Source organism: Anolis carolinensis, chromosome 4, assembly GCF_035594765.1.
Source record: "Anolis carolinensis isolate JA03-04 chromosome 4, rAnoCar3.1.pri, whole genome shotgun sequence".
In the NCBI taxonomy this organism is placed as follows: domain Eukaryota; kingdom Metazoa; phylum Chordata; class Lepidosauria; order Squamata; family Dactyloidae; genus Anolis; species Anolis carolinensis.
Window position 1 is genome coordinate 83,104,158 of NC_085844.1, and position 22,151 is coordinate 83,126,308.

Below are 22,151 nucleotides of genomic sequence, written 5' to 3' on the forward strand. Positions count from 1 at the left end.
CCTGCCATCTACTTTCAATATGTAAGTTATAAAAGCTTTAGTAAATCAAATAGTGCACAGATAGTATTGATAAGATGACCTTCTATTTATTTTTAATACACTGGGAAAGTAGCAATGTTAAAAATATTACAGGGACTAGGTTGGTCACATGTTACTGAATTGATTGCTGACATCTTCCAGCATGTAAGCATTAATGAAAACACTTTGCTTAGTTCCTCCAAAGATACAACGTGGGCCTCGCATAATGAAAGCCAAAGTTGGCCATAGAGTTGATATTCCTTGCAATGCTCAAGGGATCCCACCTCCGATGATCACTTGGTTGAAAGACGAAGATCCTGTTTTAATCGACAACAAACAATATGCTGTTGCTGCGGATGGAACATTGAGCCTCATTAAAGTCCTGCTTTCAGACTCTGGGACCTATACATGCAGAGCAAGCAACATTGCAGGCCACGATGAGGCTGAAATAATGATCCATGTTCAAGGTAATTATAAATGAGCACTAAGAAGGATCAGCTCTTTTTTTTAAAATAAGGGAATTTTAATTTCATTTACAGTGAAGAGGCATTTGAGTGATTGCAACTTCTTTCCATTTAAATTTTCATAAATTATAAATAACACCACACATTTGAGAAAAGACTTTGCAAAATTACCCCCCTCCAGCACCCAAAACATCCACATTCAATGTTTGCTTGCAATCCAAAGAAAGCTGTATAAGTGACAATTGGAAGGTAGAAAGATACAGTCTGTGTTAAAACAAATAGATAACGTATCAGCATGGGATGAATTTGTATTAACTTCAAGGGAATTCCTCATTTCTGTAAGAAATTATACCCCTCTTTTCAAGCTTTTCTTTTTGATAGCGTCATTTTCTTTATTGTGGTGATAAAGAGCATATTCAGCTAGTAGCTAAATAATAGAGGTGTTGTATACTTCTATTTGTCACTATCAATAAGTAAGTATGTAAGGAGCCCCAGTGGCGAAATGCGTTCAAGCGCTGAGCTGCTGAATTTGGAGACCGAAAGGTCCCAGGTTCAAACCCCGGGAGCAGCCGCTGTTAGCTCCAGCTTCTGCCAACCTAGCAGTTCAAAAACATGCCAAATGTGAGTAGATCAATAGGTACCGCTCCAGTGGGAAGGTAACGGCGCTCCATGCAGTCATGCCGGCCACATGACCTTGGAGGTGTCTACGGACAATGCCGGCTCTTTGGCTTAGAAATGGAGATGAGCACCAACCCCCAGAGTCAGACATGACTGGACTTAACGTCAGGGGAAACCTTTACCTTTACTAAGGGTTTTAATTATCTCTTTTGTATCACACTGGGTAAATTTGTGGGTATCCAGGAGTTGACATAGCCCTCTAGATGGCAGTGTTGCTTTTTCCTGAGCCATCTGGTGGAAGGTATGCTTCAAATACTAGGTAACCGATGCCCGTACACCAGTGATTGTAGGGCTGAGCTTGGTAAGGTGTACTTGTATTTCTGTTCACATCCAGACACATCCCAGGGACCCATAACTGACCTGGATTGAATTGCATCTGTTTTTGTGTTTTTCATTGAGAGAATGTGTCTTTTCTTTACCCTCAATTAATTCTAACACAACATATGATTAGTAGATAGGCATTTGAACTGTGCATTTAGAAAAGATTAATTTCTTTCTTTTTTCTTTTCTTTTAGAACCACCTTCTGTTGGTGCACTTGACCCACCATACAACATTCCCTTACAAGAAAGAGTAGCAAGCCAGCAAATTGCTTTCCCCTGTCCAGTCAAAGGTATGGAAATCATTTAGTACTGTTTATTCTATCTTCTGGAAGCACTACATGTCAGAGTATTGCAGCGAAGTGGTAGTAGTATGAAAAGCAATGGAGCGCAGAATGAAGTGACACTTTGAGACGTCAGTAAAAGCAATATACAAAGCGTTACTGAATGGAGCAGTAAACAGCACAGACTTTTGCAGACAACAAACAAACACAGGACTGATCTGTTCTCCAACAGATCTCAAACTTCACTCGAACTCAAGACAGACTGAACTGATGCAATAGATATGCACATACTCTTGTGTCTGGATCCTCCCTAGTTCCATCCACACACCAAGGTCAACATAGCTCATTAGTGATTAACTCTTTACACACTGTTACACACTCTGGATGATGCAATCTGACTGCAATACAAGCATGGCACAAATTACATTCAAACACTTTCATTACACAAATCTCACATTGACACTACTTCTTAGCCAGTGTCATGATAAATCAATATTGCATGAAAAACACCTTATAAAATTTGAAATTGTAGGAGAAAATCAGTATAGTTCTAAACATTGCTTTTCAAGGGTAAGTTCCATTTTCAAAAGTTAAGGTAAAGTGAAGTCTTAGTTTTCTAGTTTTGTATTGTAGTGACTAGAATAGAAAGTAAACCTGTGATAGCTTCTTTCTCTACATTGTTGTTTTTGTTTTGTCTTTGCTAAGAAAATGCCCTTTTTCCAAGATGGCAGAAAAAGAGTAGGTAGGTCTGTTAATACTCGGTTTGTCATGGGAAACTGATTCGATGTACAAAAAGGATAGTGGCTTTGGGGGTTACACTTGTGGTATACTGTGCCTTTAAGCCAAACTTCCTGTCTAGTGATGTAACGAAGTTTGTAAGTTTTAATGAGATATTTCTTGTAATTTTGATATGTATGTTTTTTTTCTTTTAATACTTCTATAAAATGTATTTACTTTTATTTTTTTGGTGAGATGTGTAATTATTATGCATGAAGGGGAGACTTCCTGTTGTTACACCTGCAATGTATTGAAGCTACTGATGATTGGGATATAATGCCTGTGTAGCCAAAGCCTTAGTAGCTGCCTTCTTAGTGCTTGAATAAACACCTTTTACTACAGGACTCTGCTGGCTGGTGAGTTTGCTATATACGAAGAATACTACAACACTGTCTTTAGAAATGAGAAGCTCAACCTTCCAGGTTCTCCCAATGCAGATCATCTAAACATATTGTACTGAATTACTAGTATATGAATTTTCACTTGATTATGTGCAAACCAACCCATAGAAATGACCTAAGGCTTAAATCTTTAAATACTGTCTTTGCTTTTGAATTTACAATTCTGAGGCTATACTTACAATCCTTTGTCATTCTCTGTAGGCACCCCAAAGCCTGTTATAAAATGGTTGCACAATAACAGGGAGCTAACTGGGAATGAACCTGGAATTTCAATCTTGGAAGATGGAGCGCTGCTGGTCATTTCCTCTGTCACGCCTTACAACAATGGAGAATATGTCTGCATTGCAGTAAATGAAGCTGGAAACACAGAAAAAATGTACAATTTGAAGGTTCATGGTAAACAAACATTATTAAATTAGTTTTATAGACATATTGATTTAAACAAAAAGAACCTTCCTTATTATGTGTGAAAATTTATAATGAAAAAGATTACTGAAAAAGCAAACCCAAGCATCTAAATATGTCTTTACATGACCAATTGTACAATTTGTTTGATTTCAGTTCCACCTGAAATCAGAGATCAGGACAAGGTGACAAATGCATCAGTGATAGTTAATCATCCTATAAGTCTGTTCTGTGAAGTTTCTGGGAATCCTTTCCCCGTTATCACTTGGTACAAGCATGATATTCAGGTATGTATAAGTGCGCTCAATTATTTTCCAAAATTCAAAATACAATTTGTCCAACAACTTCAGAGTACTACGAGTGTTTTTGCTAGTTGCTTCTTTTGTGTAGGAGGTACTTGATAATGTCACTCAGATTTAGGTAGATTCAAACTGTGCTTTGCCAGTGTTTAAGCACATTTATTCTAACATTACCACCTGGTTTAGTAATTATGAGTTTGTGTATGTTATGTAAACTTGTTTAGAAGCAATTCTGTTAATTCAGTGTGGTGCTCAAGGGGATAACATCATTTTCCAGACTCTATAACTGTTGAAGTTGGCACATGAGTATTTGGACCTCATCACATTAAGAAATGCTCCATTTCAATCGCTATGCATTCTGTAGTTTTTTATGACTTAAGGATGTCATCACATAAAGTTGCCTACCACCAGCGACAACAGGGGGATTCACCATGGCAAATCTTGCAAGAGGTGAGAGAATTCATCCCTTTGTGCCCCGCATCGCCCGCAGTGCCACTTTCCCCATCACACGGGAAAAAGTGTTGATATTCACTTCTCCCCCACGCTCACCCCTCTGCTGGCAACAAGAACATAGGAAGCCTCCCATTTTTTCTTGCCTCTTATGATGCATTCAGCACAGTTTGGGGGCGGAATCCTGCTGGAAGTAGCTCTACGTCGTTTCATGGGATCTGGTGGGCTCTGTCTCCAAACTGTGCTGAATACGTCCTACAATGGGTAAAAAAGCCTGTGTGATGAAGTGGTGAATGAATATTGTTTTCAGTATGTTTTCATATTGATCCCATCACACCCAAATACAGTAGAGCCTCACTTATCCAACATAAATGGGCCGGCAGAATGTTGGATAAGTGAATATGTTGGATAATAAGGAGGAATTAAGGAAAAACCTATTAAACATCAAATTAGGCTATGATTTTACAAATTAAGCATAGAATCATAGAATCATAGAATCATAGAATAGTAGAGTTGGAAGAGACCACATGGGCCATCTAGTCCAACCCCCTGCTAAGAAGCAGGAAATCGCATTCAAAACACCCCCGACAGATGGCCATCCAGCCTCTGCTTAAAAGCCTCCAAGGAAGGAGCCTCCACCACGGCCCCGGGGAGAGAGTTCCACTGTCGAACAGCTCTCACAGTGAGGAAGTTCTTCCTGATGTTCAGGTGGAATTTCCTTTCTTGTAGTTTGAAGCCATTGTTCCGTGTCCTAGTCTGCAGGGCAGCAGAAAACAAGCTTGCTCCCTCTTCCCTATGACTTCCCTTCACGTATTTGTACATGGCTATCATGTCTCCTCTCAGCCTTCTCTTCTGCAGGCTAAACATGCCCAGCTCTTTAAGCCGCTCCTCATAGGGCTTGTTCTCCAGACCCTTAATCATTTTAGTCACCCTCCTCTGGACGCCTTCCAGCTTGTCAACATCTCCCTTCAACTGTGGTGTCCAAAATTGGACACAGTATTCCAGGTGTGGTCTGACCAAGGCAGAATAGAGGGGGAGCATAACTTCCCTGGATCTAGACGCTACTCCCCTATTGATGCAGGCCAGAATCCCATTGGCTTTTTTAGCAGCCGCATCACATTGTTGGCTCATGTTTAACTTGTTGTCCACGACGACTCCAAGGTCTTTTTCGCACACACTGCTGTCAAGCCAGGCGTCCCCCATTCTGTATCTTTGATTTCCATTTTTTCTGCCGAAGTGAAGTATCTTGCATTTGTCCCTGTTGAACTTCATTTTGTTAGTTTTGGCCCATCTCTCTAGTCTGTCAAGATCGTTTTGAATTCTGCTCCTGTCTTCTGGAGTGTTAGCTATCCCTCCCAGTTTTGTGTCGTCTGCAAACTTGATGATCGTGCCTTCTAACCCTTCGTCTAAGTCGTTAATAAAGATGTTGAACAGAACCGGGCCCAGGACGGAGCCCTGCGGCACTCCACTTGTCACTTCTTTCCATGATGAAGACGACGCATTGGTGAGCACCCTTTGGGTTCGTTCGCACCAAAACATCATGTTATACAACAAATTTGACAGAAAAAGTAGTTCAATACGCAGTAATGCTATGTACTAATTACTGCATTTATAAATTTAGCGCCAAAATATCATGGTGTTTTGAAATCATTGACTACAAAAATGCGTTGGATAATCCAGAACGTTGGATAAGTGAGACTCTACTGTACTACAATTCTTATTTTCAGAAAATACTTCGCTTTGACTTGTCACACTACTAAAGGCTGGTTTCTCCCAATCCATTTGAATGCCTCCCTACGTCACTCTATGACTTTTAATTTTTTTATAAGATTGCATAGTGACGTAGCCTCCCAAGTCTCAAACTACCATTATTATGAATTTTTGTGATATAAAAAGATAACTGAAGTAGGGCTGAACTACTCTTTTACTTCTTTTAAAATTCTTTTATATATTAACATTCTGTTACATATAAATATGCAATTCAGGGAAGAAATTGTGCAGATTCCATTTGAAAAATGAGATAAAGCAACAGTTACTAATTTCAGTAATCCCAGAGATCTTTCCCTCTCAACGTCCAAAACAGAAATGGCAGCTGCTTTCATTATGAATGTCCAGGTTCATGAGATTCCACCCTTGGGCATGTCCCCAAATGACAAGTCATATCATTGCTGACAGTATACAGATTTTCCGATCACATGCAAAAACAGTGATTCAGCCATGGAAGAATCCATAGTATTTCAGAAAACACAATTAGAACCTTGTGTGCAAATATTCAGTTTCTGCGATGCTTCACAGATGGATTCTGATGTAATACTGATGGGATAGGACAAACGTCATGTGATGGGACCCATTTAAAATGGTTCTTAAACAATCTCAGAAATGGAGTATTAACTAACGTGATAAGGTGCTTCCTGATCCACAGAGATGATTTTCTGTTTTGATGTCGTTTGCCTACTACTGTGGAGTTTTATTCAGATGACAACAAGGCTAATATGCCTTCATTATTCATCCAAAAGCCCTTACTGTTAATTTACCTATGACTGGGCCCCTTCCGATATTGTTCCTATGATTATAGGCTCTGAAACAAGACATCAGGACTAGGTGAAGCCACCTTGATAGTTATTTGACAGGCAAGATGGAACTGCAATAATGTCTTTTGCCTCACTGGACAATACGTCCCAGGCATTGAACTAGGCATTCTTTTTTTTTTCTTACATTCAGTGCTATCACAAGAGGTAATGAATTTATTCAGTCATTGCCAGTAGTCCTAATTACAGAGCATGGTCTATATCATAGAGTTTATAAATTGCAGGAACACTTTGCAAATGAGAATAGTTTAATTTGATAAAGGAAATAGTATGTGAGGGTTGCATAGTTCAGCTACAATATTTGGCGATGTTGACATAATTATTCTTTGTTCTTTTTTAGGTTGTAGAGAGCAGCACTCTACAGGTTCTAAACAATGGGAAGCAGCTGAAGCTTCTTAAAACATCTTCCAGTGATGCTGGCCAGTATTCATGCAAAGCCACCAATATAGCTGGGAACTCAGAGAAATTATTTATTGTAGATGTGCAAGGTTGGTCTTATCAAAAATGGTACAATTTTTTGCAAACTCTTATAAGAGTACTGTGATTGACACTTATTGATTTAGGTTGGAACTCTTTTTTACATGATTCAGCCCATCTGGAAGGGCAAGGAACATGGAGAGTTCTTCTTATGAAATATATGCCGTATCTTAAAAAATGTTCCAGGAGAACAAAACAGATAACTCTGTATGCCAGAACTATTTGGATTTTTTTCTTTAGAGTTGTAAATCCAGATATACTTCAGATTAATATTAGCAATAGTCCCTTCGGGAAGAGAGGGTGGGTTAAAAATTAAGTTATTTATTTATTTAATAGCTTGATTGATATATTGCTTAAGTTGGTGACAGTATTATATAAATGTATAAATTGTGTCAACTATGTTTTTTATCGTTCATTATAATAGCTCATTATTATAATTCTCAAACTGCAGATATGGTTTAAAAAATATCAGAGACATAACAGAGACTTGTTCATGCCTGGATGAAACTTGAATCTGAATTCTTCTAGTTCATAGCTCAGTTCCTGTTTAGTTTCACATTTGCAGCAGAAACAACTGTTAAAACGTCCCAGTGCAATTGATTCCAACCTCACTTCATTCAAGTGCATATTTTGTAAGAAAAAGGGATATGTAGCCATGTTTCCAGTAATAAATTCTGTGCTATGATGGAGACATGTACAAATGATGTATAAATATGCAGATGTATACATGTACTAATGAAATCAAAGAATTACTCCTCATTCTTCATTCTTTCTATTGAAAGAGCTATATGAATCTTTTTAGGTACATGTGTTCCATTTGATGATTGATTGCACCATGTTTTCTTTTTCATCTAGTCCCACCTACAATAAGAAGTGCTGATACACCAAGCGAAGTCTCAGTCATTCTGACCCAAGGCATCACTTTTGAATGCAGAGTCAGTGGCTCTCCTTTCCCCATCATTCATTGGTTCAAAGATGGCAAGTAAGTGCTGTTCTCCTTGTTGTAAACACGTATTGGCACACACATGCTCATTCATATCTCTTCCTCTCTTGCTGTCTGTTGGTACAATAAAATGGGAGTAAAGGCATAGCTTTTTTGTAAAGTCCACACTGAGGATAGTTTTAAGTAAAGGGAAGATATGCAAGGATACTAAGTCTCAAAGCTTGTGATGGAAAGAATATTCAAAACACCCAAAAGCAATTGGAAACACATTTTTAAAATATCAAGGAACCATTAAACAAGAATCCAGGATTTGTGAGAACCTTTGCAGTTTTAGACTTGTCCTCATCTGCACTGTCATATAACCCAGCTTCAGAATGCAGATTAACTGCATTGAATTGGATTATATGGCAGCATAGCCTCATATAATTCAGTTCAATGCCATTCAGTCTGCATTATATGAGTATACACTGGCCATTATAATGCAGTTCAACTGAGTCTTTGCAAAATTTGCATCTGGTTGTTTTGTGCAGGAAACAGCGTTTTATTAATTGCTACAAAGAAATTGTTTTCTATTCAGAAAAAAGCTAATGGGTGATTTATTCTGTGTAAAATGTGCATGTATTTGCACAGCAAACACCTTCTTTGATGCGGAAAATAGTGATTTCTGTATTGGAATTCATACTTCTTTGTTGAAATGCTATTCTTTGTGCAAAAATGCTATTTGTGCAGAACAACTATGGATGTATTTTGTGCAGAATAAATCTGGATTGTGTGGTTTTCACAGACTTGGGAAGAAATCTTGGAGTAGGAAGAAAATTGCTGATATTACTACCTTAGAGAAGAAACATATTGAACAATTACATACCAGTTCAGACTCTTGCTGATGCTCATGTTTTAGCATTGTTTGTATCAGTGCAGAATCATAATTTTCTGCCTTTTTGATGAAAGCCATCTCCCTATTTCTTAGTACAGGAAAATGGTTCCTTTTTATTTCCCTATGTTTGACCTTAAGATTGTGGAAATGTCTTGTGCTGTCTATACTTAATCTGTGGATTTGATAGGCTGTATTTCTGATAAATCATTAATGTCAATATGGCTGTCTCTTAAACATGGTATTATCATCAAATGTATGTGCATCTCTTGTTGAGGCATTTATAATGTAGTACCAATTCTTGTTGTGTTTCTTCAAGATGACTCTGACTTATAACTATCAAAGTTTTTCTGGGCAACATTTATTCAGAGAAATTTGTGATTGCTTTCCTCGAAGACTAAAATAATGTGACTTGCCCATGATCACTCAATGTATTTCCATTGCATCACAGGGGTTGAATCCTATTCTTTTCAAACCCTAGCTAGTCCAACATTCAAACCCACAATGTCATGCTGGCAGTACCAATTGGGTAGAGTCAAATTCAGCATATGGAGAAACTTGGTATTATGCAAACTATGGTAGCCTGATTCCATGGCTTTGAGGTATACCATGCATGTCATTTTTGTATTTTTCAAAAACAAAATGCAGCCAGTAGAACAATGATGGTTAAATAAAATAGTTACAAAGTTTAATTCACAACAGTCTGAGATCTCATTGGGGCTTCTTATACAGGAGTACCTGAAACCTAAAATGTCCTTTATTAGGCAGAAGCCATAAATGCATGTAACATTTCTGCAGATGGAGAGAGATACATTCCAGCACAGTTTAACCACAAGATTGAGAGTTTGTGCCTCATCTTCCAGGAAAAGCACATTAAGAATATGAAATTTGGCAGTACAAATATTAGTTGGGCACCAAAAAAGAGTATATAAATGTTCTTGGAGAAATAGCATTAGCATTTAGTAATGCAGAATAGTAGCCAAGCTAAGTTCACATCCTAATAGTAAATCTGTGTTTTAAATCTGCTGGTAGCTGTTAGCTCATGTTTTATGTTTTTCTGATATTTTAAGACCCGTTTGGACTGATTTTTTACAGACTCTTGCACTGTAAAGCATCAGATTAGTGGAATAAATTATCTAAATCTCTTTGATCAAATGCACAACAAAGTTCAAGTGTTTTGAAATTAGCTTAAGTCTTGAACAAAGTGATTTTGGCCATTTCTGAATGAATTGAGCAAAGTAACTCTGGAAACCATGCTTCTGTGAGAACATGAATTCTTTCCAAAACTAGAACTGTTGCTTCCAAGGTTTCTTACACTTAAGGAATTTGATAATTGTGAATCAAATATGAATCAACTTGATCTACACTTTCCAAGCTAAAATAACTAAATTATCCATCAGCATTTGCCTTTTCTTATTGTTCCCCTGTCTAGAAATAAACATTTTGAGAGAAAATAAATGGGATAGAACAAACTTCATATACCTATGTGACATACAGTACGCTAAGACTACTTTACTCATCTCTGTAGATTATATATATATATATATATATATATATATATATATATATATCTGCAGAAGTGAAGCATGATGACTTTTCAGAGGCCAGGGAATGGATGATGGCTTGGTAGTTGTCAAATATGATCATGATAAAGCTGTCTTTATACTGGTAGTCTATTTTGCATGGGGTGAGTTTTAGTGGTACAAATGATGATCACAGCCTATGGTTTTGGATTTGCATGTTTTCCTCTCTGACAAGTTCTCCTTTTAGCTCAGGACATAACTCTGGATGAAAAGTAGCAAAAGCAAAATACCAATACAACCATTATTATTTTCTTCTCATGTGTTCTATTAGATAAAATATCATTTGAAGTCAATGGATTAATGTTCAGCTGGTGAGAGTTTCAGAACCCTTTTCCCTTCTGTTTCATCTTGTTGCCCTTGTGATACCTATTGGGTGACACATGGGGAAATGTGGAGGGAAGGGGAGATTACAACTTTGTCCTCTTCACAGTGTTCTTCAAGCAGAAATGATGGAAGTGGTGTGTACTGCAAAAAAGTGGAATGCTGTGCATATCTATTGAAATGTATACCTTCAAATTCCTTGAGTGTGTCTGTGGGAATGTGTGTGTAAATGGGCTACCACAAGATTACATACATTACTGTTTTATTTATTTTTTTGCAGACCCCTTTTCTTAGGAGACCCTAATATTGAGATTTTGGACAATGGACAGATCCTGCACATAAAGAGTGCTCGCAGAATCGACAAAGGGCGCTATCAATGTAGTGCAGCTAATGCAGCTGGAAAACAGCTTAAGGAACATAGACTCATTGTCCATGGTAAGTATGTAGCCTACAAATATATAAGGAAATATTTCACATTCTTTGAAGGCATTGGATAATAAAAATGATAATGACTTTTACCTACTACCCTGCTTGGGCATATTTTGGTCTGGAAACCAGTGAGGGAGGCAAACATTAGTTCCCCCCTTCCCTTTTACATTGCTTGCTAAAAGAGAGTCATCGTATTTAATTTGTAGTTGCTGATTTTTGGTGTACTAAAGTTGCAACAATTCCGCATAACACATAACTCTGTTTCTGGCCTCACTGTCTCAGCAAAACAAAACACCCTGGTTTCTTGACTGAAAATGTAACTAGTATTTCATTATGTGTAGTGTTTTAGCTAGGAATATAATATTCAACGCCATCTCAAGAAGAAATAAAAATATATTTAAAATAGCAATAGAAATATTCACAGCATATTAAATACTCATAGAGAATAAACATAGTTTGCGCCTCAAAAAGCTAAGGAGCCTAGAGGATGGTCCGATGCTAGAATGATGAAAGCTGAACACTGCAAAAGGATATCTACTCAAAGCATTCTTGCCAGCAGTGCCAATTGATCCCTCATATACCCTATTCTAGGCTTATGCTCAGAATTTGTTTCTTTTCCTCCATTTCCTCCGGTGCCTTCTGTGCTTTGGGAACCTGTAATGGTAAGGGCCCTCCCAGTTCGAAAACCCATCTGTAGTGAAAGCAAGCAGTAACCGATTTTGCTCCTCCTCTGCTTTTCGGCATCACAGTTCAATCTTTTTTATTAATATCACAGCAAAGAAAAAGAAAATCCTCATTCCTTGAAAACGACTACCAGTTGCCTCTCCTGTACAGTAGAAAGTAGAAACAGCTGTAAGGAAGCATTAAAGCTAAAGCAGAAAGGAGATTGAAGTGTGCCAGGAAAAAAGAGGGCTTTTTAAAGGAAGCCCAGGAAGAATAGCTCCAGGAGGTCATTCCTTTTCCTTAACTGGAAATGGGAAGCCTCCTTAAAATATCTTGGAAAGAGTGTGTGGCTGCTGACCTGGTGCAGGCCCAAGAGAGAAAGCACGTACACTTCTGCCTGCAGCACCTCTCCTCTAGCTTTAAGAACTAGAAGCCTCCTTAAAGCGCATGTGTCTGTCTGCAACCGAGCACCTCTCCTCTAGAGTAGAAACAGGTAAGAAGCCTCTTTAAAGCATATGCACCTGCCTGTCTGCAGCTGAGTGCCTCTCCTCTAGAGTAGAAACAGCTTTAAGAACTTGCCTCCTTTAAATGCCTTGGAAAGATTGTGTGTGGCATGCACATCTGCCTTTATAAGACAAGATAAATAGCAAAAGGCTGTGTTGTATACCTCAGGTCATTAGCAAGTATGAGATAGATAGGTAGATAGTACTAGACAGTACTATTCAGCTTGATTTTTTGAAGTAACGTATTTATTTAGGGATAGTTAATTTTGGACTGCTAGCTTGGAGATATATTTCTTTATGATTATTAATTTACTCTCTAAACTTTGGTATGCTTCAATGGAGAAAATCTTCTCTGGACTGTCCCAAAAGCAGACAAGTTAACCTCATGTGAAAGAGAATTTAGGGTAGGGATGGGAAGGAACTTTAATGAAGCATTTTATATCAGATATAGTTCCATCTGTCAGGGAGAATGCTGTTGAATTCAGAGCATTACCTTACTTCTGCAGTTAATGGCAGCATAAAGAAGAACTGCGGGTTTTCTCCAGGACACAGATTGTGAGCATAACCTGATGAAGGGAGGCTGGCAGAGGAGAGCAGCAGAGATTTATGTAGGATCTATTGTAATTAATGTCTAGCCTTGACAGAAACCAGGCAGAAAAACTTGAATCGCATACAATAATTGAGACAGAAAACTTGTAATGAACTGCTAGAATGCTTAAGAGGTCATTAGTGATGTTGCACATCAAAGCAGCTTTGGAGTGGAGAGAGAATGAAGACTGGTAGGAGGCAGAAAAGAAATAATCTGTGGCGGGGGAAGATTGTGTAATGAAAACTGGCCACAAGCTCCAGAGCTTCAAAATAACGCAGCAATGGGGATATAAGTTTGTGATGATATATTTAGTTATTTTTCGCAGCCTCTTCAGACAATTCAGACAATCATTCAGAGTGTGGGTGTGAGATCAAGAAGCAAAATCTGTTAATTCAATCAGCTATTGAGTTTTCTGCTTTCTAAATGGAGAATAAAGGACGAGGGAGCAGGAAAGAACAGTTATTTTTTGATTTGTTTTTATTGTGTTTTTTTATTAACCTTTCTGTTACATTTACTGTTGTTAATTACTGTCAAGTCAACTTCACTTAATGGTGATGCCATGAATGAGAGACTTCCAAGTCACCCAATCATTAACAGCTCCTCTCAGATCTTGCAGACTCAGGACTGTGACTTCCTTGATTGGATCTATCAATTTGCAATACAGTCTTTCCTTTCCTCCTATCCAGTTTAGCTCATGGGCCTCATCTGAATCTCCAAAGAACCCCCAGGAAAGAGAGACAAAAGTCTACAGAGGTCCACGAAAATCCCAGGCCCCCAGGCTAGAGCCCTATCACCCCCCCCCCCCCCGGGGTGATAGGACATTATATTTTCAGAGCTCCATTTTTAAATGGGTTTCCAGTGAGTTCTGATGAATTATCTTACTTTATATAGGAATTCCATGAGCCATGTTCAGAACTACATTTATCTGTCTTAAATAAAAAGGAAATGGGTTATGGGTCTGTATGCTATTTCTCTCTATCCCAGCCTTGAGGCAAGGTCTCAAGGGTGCATTTACACAATCTTAGTTCAGTTCAACACCTGTTTAACTGCCATGGCTCAATGCTATGGAATCATAGGAGATGTTGTTTGATGAGGCACTAGCACTATTTGGCAGAGTAGGCTTAGGTGCTTGTTAAATGACAACTCCGGGATCCCACAGCATTGAGACATGGAGGTTAATGTGGTGTCAAACTGAAATAATTGGACCATGTAGATGCATCCAAGGTCTTGTTCAAACCATATCTTGATAGCGGGGTCAAGAAGATTGCCTTTCAAAGGAATCCCTTCCATAATTTGTAGACAGATAATCATCTTAAGAGGTCCTAAACAGAGTTTTCTAAGCTATTAACCCTTTGTGCCCTATAATATTGCTTTGCTTTTATTTGGAAGCACTGGGCATACCTTAGTGTGTCTCTCTCACCTCCTCAAACATACATACTGCTCATGCTTTAAACATCCAAGAGTACAGTGACAGAATCTCAGAGTCTTTTATAGGCATCTGTAACCGATTAGTGTTCATACATTATTGTTGGCAGGGAAACGTATGAGCTGCTGCCACCAGAGCAAGGGGGATTATTTGGGGTTTTGAGGCATGCTGAAATCAGCAGGGGTGTTGAAGTGATACTTGAGGTTCTCAAAGTCACAGGAAAATTACAAGGTGAATCTCAAGGCCCCCATTAGTCAATTTGACACCAGTTTTGTTTGTTTCAATATACTGGACTCATTTTTTTCATGTCAGGAGTGACTTAAGAAACTGCAAGTCGCTTTTGGTGTGAGATAATTGGCTGTCTGCAAGGACGTTGCCCAGGGGACACCCGGATATTTGATGCTTTACCATCCTCAATGCTATGGAATCACACAATTTGTTGTTTTGCTAGGCATCAGCACTCTCTGGTAGAGAAGACTAAATATTACCTTGTAAAACTACTACAACACCATTTGAGAGGCTGGTTTACATTACTTTGAAACCATTTTTCTCCATTCTGCTGCATGCGTTTGTTTTGTTTTGTTGTTGTGGCAATGAGAAAAATAATTCCTTTACAGGCAGCATTTTACAATTCAGATTTTTTTAAAAAATAAACATGCTTTGCCTACATTATTAAAGATTTTTTTATTTGCTTTCTTTGCACCTTGTTTACAATATGATTCTATTTTGCATCCCTGCCAACAGTCCCACCAGCAATTAAAGGAGGAAATATTACCATGGAGGTTTCAACATTATTAAACAGCATAATAAAATTGGAATGTGAGACCTTGGGAATCCCAGCTCCTGCAATAACTTGGTATAAAGATGGGCAGGTTATTATTTCTAATCCTCAAGCCCTTTATCTGGAAAAGGGGCAATTTCTTCAGATTCCTCGTGCTCAAGCTTCTGATTCTGCTAGGTATATCTGCCAGGCTACCAACGTAGCTGGGACTGCTGAAAAAATATTCCAAGTGGATGTCTATGGTAAGAAGAGATGGACTACAAACATGAACTCTTTGCTTTGCTCTATTTGAACATGGGTATTCGCAAAGATGGATGCTGTTGTAATCAACTTGATAGCTTCTAGGCGTGGTGATAGCAATTCTCCCTTTACTTTGCTTACATCCATTCTTTGGAATCTTATGGCCTGATTTGGCTTCAGGCTTACAGTTGTTTCAGGGGTGAACCCAGTTCATATTAAGTTGAGTAGAAGTGTTAAAAATAATTTGAGTTTGTTAACATTCTTCTCTTCCTCCCTGCAATTTTCCTCAGATTTTAAAAAAATATTTACTCGGTCTGACAGTTTAGCCTTTAGGAGCTATGCTTTGGGGTCTTGAGGGCTGCATGCAACTTTGGATCACTCTTTGTCCACCCAATTTTTCTCATACACATATGGTTGTTTCTTTTCTCAGAAATCCTTACGCCTCATAAGTGGGTGTCTGTTACTCACTGCCTACAGTTTCTATAAATCACTGTAAAGATATTTGCCATCATTTGTGCTTCTTGCATTGTGTGGGCATGGGAGAACACCATCCGCCAAAGCCCCGAGAACAACAAAACACAAGGTGTTGGGATAATCACAAGACACAATTTGTTTATTGATTATAATGAAACAGGGTTGGCAGTCATGCATGGGTCTTGAATCAGGAATCAGAGAGCCCACTGCTGACGGATGCCACATAAACAGGGTTTATTTGGTCAGTTCTGACTCAGGACACTGATAATGCCGCATCCCTCATAAGCCACCTGAACATCCCCCCCTCCAAACAGGGAAGGAGGTCCACAAACCTGATCCAGGGCCTATGCCAAATTCCCACAAGTTATGACAAAGAACATGACCAAGAAATAAATAGTGGCATCACACAACATTACTGATTACAGGGTGGATGGGAGGGATGGGACAACTGACAAGCAACTGGTCAGCAAGCCGGCAAGCACCTGCTTTAAAGCTCTCCGGTGGATCCAACATGGGCCCCACCTCAGCCAGTCGGGGGAAGGACATAACCCACCCCTGACAGGGTGGCTAGTTACCTGCTAGCACACAGTGCGCAGGAGCTCCTGGGAAGAAGGATCCCATGAGGAACTGACGGGCAGGGGAGCACCCTCCACCACAATGTCTCTGCCCAGTAAGTTGGGGAAGTCACTTCATATTTCCCATACTCCCCAATTCAGTTTGCAGCTGTAATTATCCAGTTACTAAGAAACGAATCTACAAAACCAATAAATCATAGACATATGCCATAAAACCATAGTAGAGGTAAAGGTTTTCCCCTGACAGTCTAATCATGTCCGACTCAGGGGCGTGGTGCTCATCTCCATTTCTAAGCCGAAGAGTTGGCATTATCCGTAGACGTCTCCAAGGTCATGTGGCCAGCATGACTGCATGGAGCACCATTACCTTCCCGCCAGAGCAGTACCTATTGTTCTACTGCATGTTTTTGAACTGTTAGGTTGATAGAAGCTGGAGCTAATAGCGGGAGCTCACCCCACTTCCTGGATTCGAACCACCAACCTTTCGGTCAGCAAGTTCAGTAGCTCAGCAGTATAACCCTCTGCACCATAAAATAAACAATAAACCATAAAAACATTTATTTTATTTTATTTTACATCATTTTTACCCCGCCCTTCTCACCCGAAGGGACTCAGGGCGGCTTACAACAGTCAGCAAATTACATTGCCCAAAATACATTCAGTAAAACAGTGACATATTAATAAACAATAAAACAGTACCACATCAATTAAAACTCTAATTAGACTCTATAAAACCATGAATTATAAAATTTAAAATGCATTTATAGTTAAATTCATCCACTAACACCTTCATGTGCACCTTGATTCACGTCATATCGACCTCAGATGTTACTCCTTGAACGCTTGAGTACATAGCCATGTCTTCACGGCTTTCCTGAAACCTAGGAGAGTCAGAGCTTGTCGAACACTACTGGGGAGGGCATTCCACAGCCAGGGAGCCACCACTGAGAAGGCTCTGTCCCTCGTTCCCACCAGCCATGCCTGCGAGGCAGGTGGGACCGAGAGCAGGGTCTCTCCAGATGATCTTAACAACCTAGTATGCCAAATAAAACTTGTCCTGGGGTAGCACTGATCTCTTAGCTCTTGTTCTCCACAGTCATTTTTGTGTTGAACCTCAAGAAGTATCAGTAAAAATAAGCATGACTGTAAGACTAGGGAGTTCCATCTTCCAAGCCCTTGTTTGTGTTTTAAATCTTACCTTCCAAACCTGTTGTAAATATGAGAAGAAGTCACCTGTTATACATGACTCTCCCACAATATTTATCTTCACAACCTGCACTGATAATGGCTAAATTGACAGGAAGAATCTCTTGGCTTCACTGAATGGAAAAGCCATGAACAGAGTGCATCTAAATTATATACATATTAAACATGACCACCTGGCATAATTTCCCTATTGGAGGTAAATTTTATCAGTTAGAAAATACTCCCTGTTTATGGTTGTGATGCTGCCTAGCCAGAAAATAACATTCACTGAGTAATGGTGCTTCCAGATGGAATGATTCTAGTGTTACAGATTAAAATACCATCTTGTGCAGCTATTCTATTTTTATTGGAAGAAAATAGACAACATGGGACAGTTGTAAATGGATGATACCATCTGGACCCCCTGTTATGATGCAAGACATTTGGAAACATCCAACTTTTAAAATTAGATATGATTGGCCGAGAAAATTTATTCACAGGCAGAATTAAATAGGAAGAGATCAAATTTATTACATATCATAATACCTTATTTGGCATCAATAACTGTATTTCTTCCCTTTTCTCTATTTTCTTTTCAGTTCCTCCAATTATTGAGGGCGACTCTGAAACAATCCAGAACAAACAAGTGGTTTCTGGCAGTTCACTGGTTCTGGAATGTAATGCAGGTGGCAACCCGCCTCCTTTGCTGACTTGGTTAAAGAACGGGGTCCCTGTGAAAGCAAGTGACAACCTCCACATTGTGTCTGGGGGAAGGAAGCTGGAGATCCTGAATACTGTAGAGACTGACCATGGGCAGTATGTATGTGTGGCCACCAGCATAGCTGGAGAAAAGGAAATCAAATATGATGTGGAAATCCTAGGTGTGTATGGAGAAAATAACAACTTTTAGAAATATAATTTTTTTAAAAAAATATTCATTGAAAAAGTATGAAGGAATAAATAAATTATAGCAGCATTTCTATCTGTGATGCCCCCACCTTTGCTTTCTTTCTATGCAGTCCCACCAAATATGGAAGGGGGAGATGAATCTTCAGATTATATTGTCATTCTCCACAGTCCCCTGGAGTTGGACTGCCCTGCAACAGGGACACCTCTACCAACAATTACGTAAGGGGCTATAGTAAAATTTATAAAACAAGCAAATCCTTATTTTATTCTGATGTAAAATCTGAAAGTGTATAATAATTAAATGCAGAAACATCTGATCAGTGGACAAACGTAACAAAAAGAGAAAGAATTTCTTATGATGCTGCTGCTTTTTTCTTATGTGGTTGCTAGTGAAAATGCAGTTCTAGTACCATGTGATCCAATTTATTTTTTGCAGGAGGCTAACTAAGAATCACCCCACCCCTTTGTTTCCAGGAGGCAAGCCTCAGATATATACTCAGTTTATTTTAGACATTCTATATTTTGTGCAATATTTCTACAAGCCCATTTTCTAGATATAGTAAAAAAAATACTGCAGGTGCAACCATCAATACCTTTTTTTTTCTAACTCCATCCTTCATAAGGTCTAACAAAAATGCTGTTTTGTTTCTTTTTGTGCAATAGGGTTCTTGTGGCCTTTGATCAAGGACGCTGATGCTTATTCCCTACTTAATGTAGTAGGAATTAGTGTCTTCCAGTCCAAAGAGGCAGTGAATCTGCTTCAGTCTAAAGCAGTGATTCCCAAAGTGGGTACTACTGCCCCCTGGTGGGCGCTGCAGCGATCCAGGGGGGTGGTGATGGCCACAGGTGCATTTGGGGGCGGGGCCATGGGAGGGACGGGGCCTCTTCTCAAGTGCCGGAGACAGGGCTGAGCCCCTGAGGTGCCTGTTAGGACACAGGGGGCAGAGCTAGAGGAGTGGCCATGGCTTCTTCACAAGAGCCTGAGACAGGGCTGAGAATCTAACACTTCTGAGGCACTTGTTGGGACACAGAGGGCTGAGCTAGGAAAGGGGGTGGGGCCTCCTTCCAACAGCCCAAGACAGGGCTGAGCCTCTGTACCTCTCCTGAGCAGCTTTTTAGGACTAAAAGGCGGGACAAGGGGCGGGGCCTCTTCCCAAGAGTGCGAGACAGGGCTGAGCCTCTGTATACCTCCCCTGAGGCACTTGTTAGAACATGGGAGCGGGGTATAGAGGTTCAGTCCCGTCAGTCACTTGGGAAGAGGCCCCACCCCCTCCTCTTGCCCCACCCCCTGTGTTCTGGCAGACGCCGCAGGACAGGAATAGAAGCTCAGCCCTGCCTCAGAGCTTATAACTCCACCCATCCCAGTCCTGGCTGCCCATTTGTGGCCCCGCCCACCTCCCCCTCCCAGCCCTGCATCTTGGACTAGGGGGAGGCTCAGCTCCACCCTCTTGAGCAGGAGCCACGGCCATCCCTCTAAGCCATGTCCCCCTTTCCAGGGGGCACTGAGTCATATTTTTCCTGGAAAGGGGGCGGTAGGCCAAATAAGTTTGGGAACCACTGGTCTAAAGACTCAACTTTAAAGGAATACTTAGCTAAAGTACTGAACCATATAGTAAATTAGCTGTGGCACCTCAGAGAGTTTATTTAAAGGTTGGACTAAAACCCAAAGTAGAAATGGAACTCACTACCCTATATAATATGAGAGATGTGAAACTTTAGCTCAAAAAATCCATGGCTGCATGGGAAGCCCAGACTCTGAGGTCTATCTCGCATGTGCGAAAATGTTACTAACTATGCTTCCATTTTGTCTGTTTAATAATCTGTTTTCCATTCACTAGGTGGTTGAAAAATGGCCTGCCTATTGAAAGGGGAGTTGGATATAAGATCTTATTGAATGGGCGTAAGCTTTTCATTTCACGGGCTGAAGTGTCAGACACTGGTCATTATCAGTGTATAGCAACAAACAAGGCGGGTGATAACAAGAAGGAATTTGCTGTTACTGTGCATGGTACGTTGTTTCTCCAAGAGTTTTAATTGCAGCGTGTGTGTGTTTGTGAAAAGATAGATTTCATTATCATGTAGGTTAAGTTACGTTGTAATTTACGTAATACAGCAGAAGAGAATTCTAGAATTTTAATCTACGTAGTACAGTTCACATTATTAAAATTGATACTATTTATTTACCTAACTATGCCCTCCTATTTTTTTCTTAGTATTTTCAGACAGTGTTTTTCATGTAGTTCATAGACAGAAAAACTCAGATTAAAGGAAGATATATATAGAGCAAAGAGAGGGCTTCCTCCCTTCCATTTAGTACAGGAGTAAGGAATATCTGATCCATCAGATGTTATAGAACAGATTTATTTTGGTCAGGTATTTTGTTTCCAATTTTGGGTGCCACAGTTTTAAAAGAGTATTAACATGTCCAGAAAAGGGTGAGAACCATGGTGAAGAAAACAGGAACCAAGCTTTTTGACCAACCTTTAAGAGAAGTGGGTTTAGTATGGAGAAGAAAAGATGGGGTGCTAATAGGTTAGCCATCTTCACGTATCTAATGAAGTGTCACATGAAAGATGAAGCAAAGTTTGTTTCTGTTGCTCTAGAAATTCAACTGGTTCAAATTGAAATAAATAAATAAATAAATAAGAAAGATTATATTAACAACCCAGATAAAAGGAAGAGATTGCTGACAGTAAGAATAGCTTCAAAGTACAGCAGACTACATCAGAATTTCACATATTAGCTGTGGATTCCTGTATTAGCAAGGATTGGACACTTAAGGTCTCAACTTTGTAATTTTATGGTGATGTAATTTTCCACCACCTTTCATCAGAACTAGCTGGGTTAGTCAAAGGGGTGCAATTATTTGGTATTTTCAACTTTGAAGAAAGCAGTAAGTAATATTAGCAATTTTCTCCCCCTTGTGGGAAATGCATTAAAACCTCTAAGACTATTCATACTTTAAGACTTATTCAGCACAAAACGTCCTTGCAGTGTATTTGAACAGAAAACAGCATTCAGTGGCCGCAAACATCTTTTTCTGCACATAAAGTAATATGTCATATGCAGAAAATGCTGCTTTCTCTTCAACCCCCCCCCCCCCCCGCGAAAGTTAAACTACAAAAATTCTTACCAGTCCAAATTTCTGATCCATTTTACAGATGCATTTATATGGTATTGTGTTTGTACAGCCATCACATAAGATTATTTTTTTGCAGTCCCTCCAACAATCAAATCAACCGGACCTGCTGAGCGATCTGTGGTCATCCACAAACCAGTAACCCTGCAATGCATTGCCAATGGCATACCCAATCCATCGATTACATGGTTAAAAGACAGCCAGCCTGTAAACACAGCTAGAGCAAATATTAGAGTAAGTACTGAGATCTGAAACAGCCCCAGATTATCACTATTGCCTGCTCTTAGCTCCGTGAATCAATATGGCTTATTGGTAAAACAGACTGCCTCATTTCAGTCTCTAAAATGTTGGTAAGACTGAG

General features: G+C 39.5%; 1 protein-coding gene and 1 long non-coding RNA gene across 3 annotated transcripts in view; one reads left to right on the forward strand and one right to left on the reverse strand.

Moving 5' to 3' along the window:
* Positions 1-22,151, forward strand: part of hmcn1 (hemicentin 1) — a 312,600-nt gene that overhangs the window by 173,667 nt on the left and 116,782 nt on the right. For both annotated transcript variants that reach the window (XM_062980741.1, XM_062980742.1), the window contains exons 24-35: positions 213-485; positions 1,676-1,771; positions 3,142-3,336; positions 3,502-3,632; positions 7,023-7,170; positions 8,015-8,141; positions 11,158-11,312; positions 15,232-15,510; positions 18,342-18,623; positions 18,762-18,870; positions 20,490-20,659; positions 21,870-22,024. In XM_062980741.1, the coding sequence (XP_062836811.1) occupies positions 213-485; positions 1,676-1,771; positions 3,142-3,336; positions 3,502-3,632; positions 7,023-7,170; positions 8,015-8,141; positions 11,158-11,312; positions 15,232-15,510; positions 18,342-18,623; positions 18,762-18,870; positions 20,490-20,659; positions 21,870-22,024 (2,120 nt within the window). The remainder of the gene's footprint in view (positions 1-212; positions 486-1,675; positions 1,772-3,141; positions 3,337-3,501; positions 3,633-7,022; positions 7,171-8,014; positions 8,142-11,157; positions 11,313-15,231; positions 15,511-18,341; positions 18,624-18,761; positions 18,871-20,489; positions 20,660-21,869; positions 22,025-22,151) is intronic.
* Positions 65-21,931, reverse strand: LOC134298988 (uncharacterized). The gene is made up of 3 exons (XR_010006143.1): positions 21,785-21,931; positions 8,025-8,216; positions 65-3,297 (listed from the first exon to the last, which is right to left on the reverse strand). It is a non-coding gene; the product is annotated as an uncharacterized LOC134298988 (long non-coding RNA).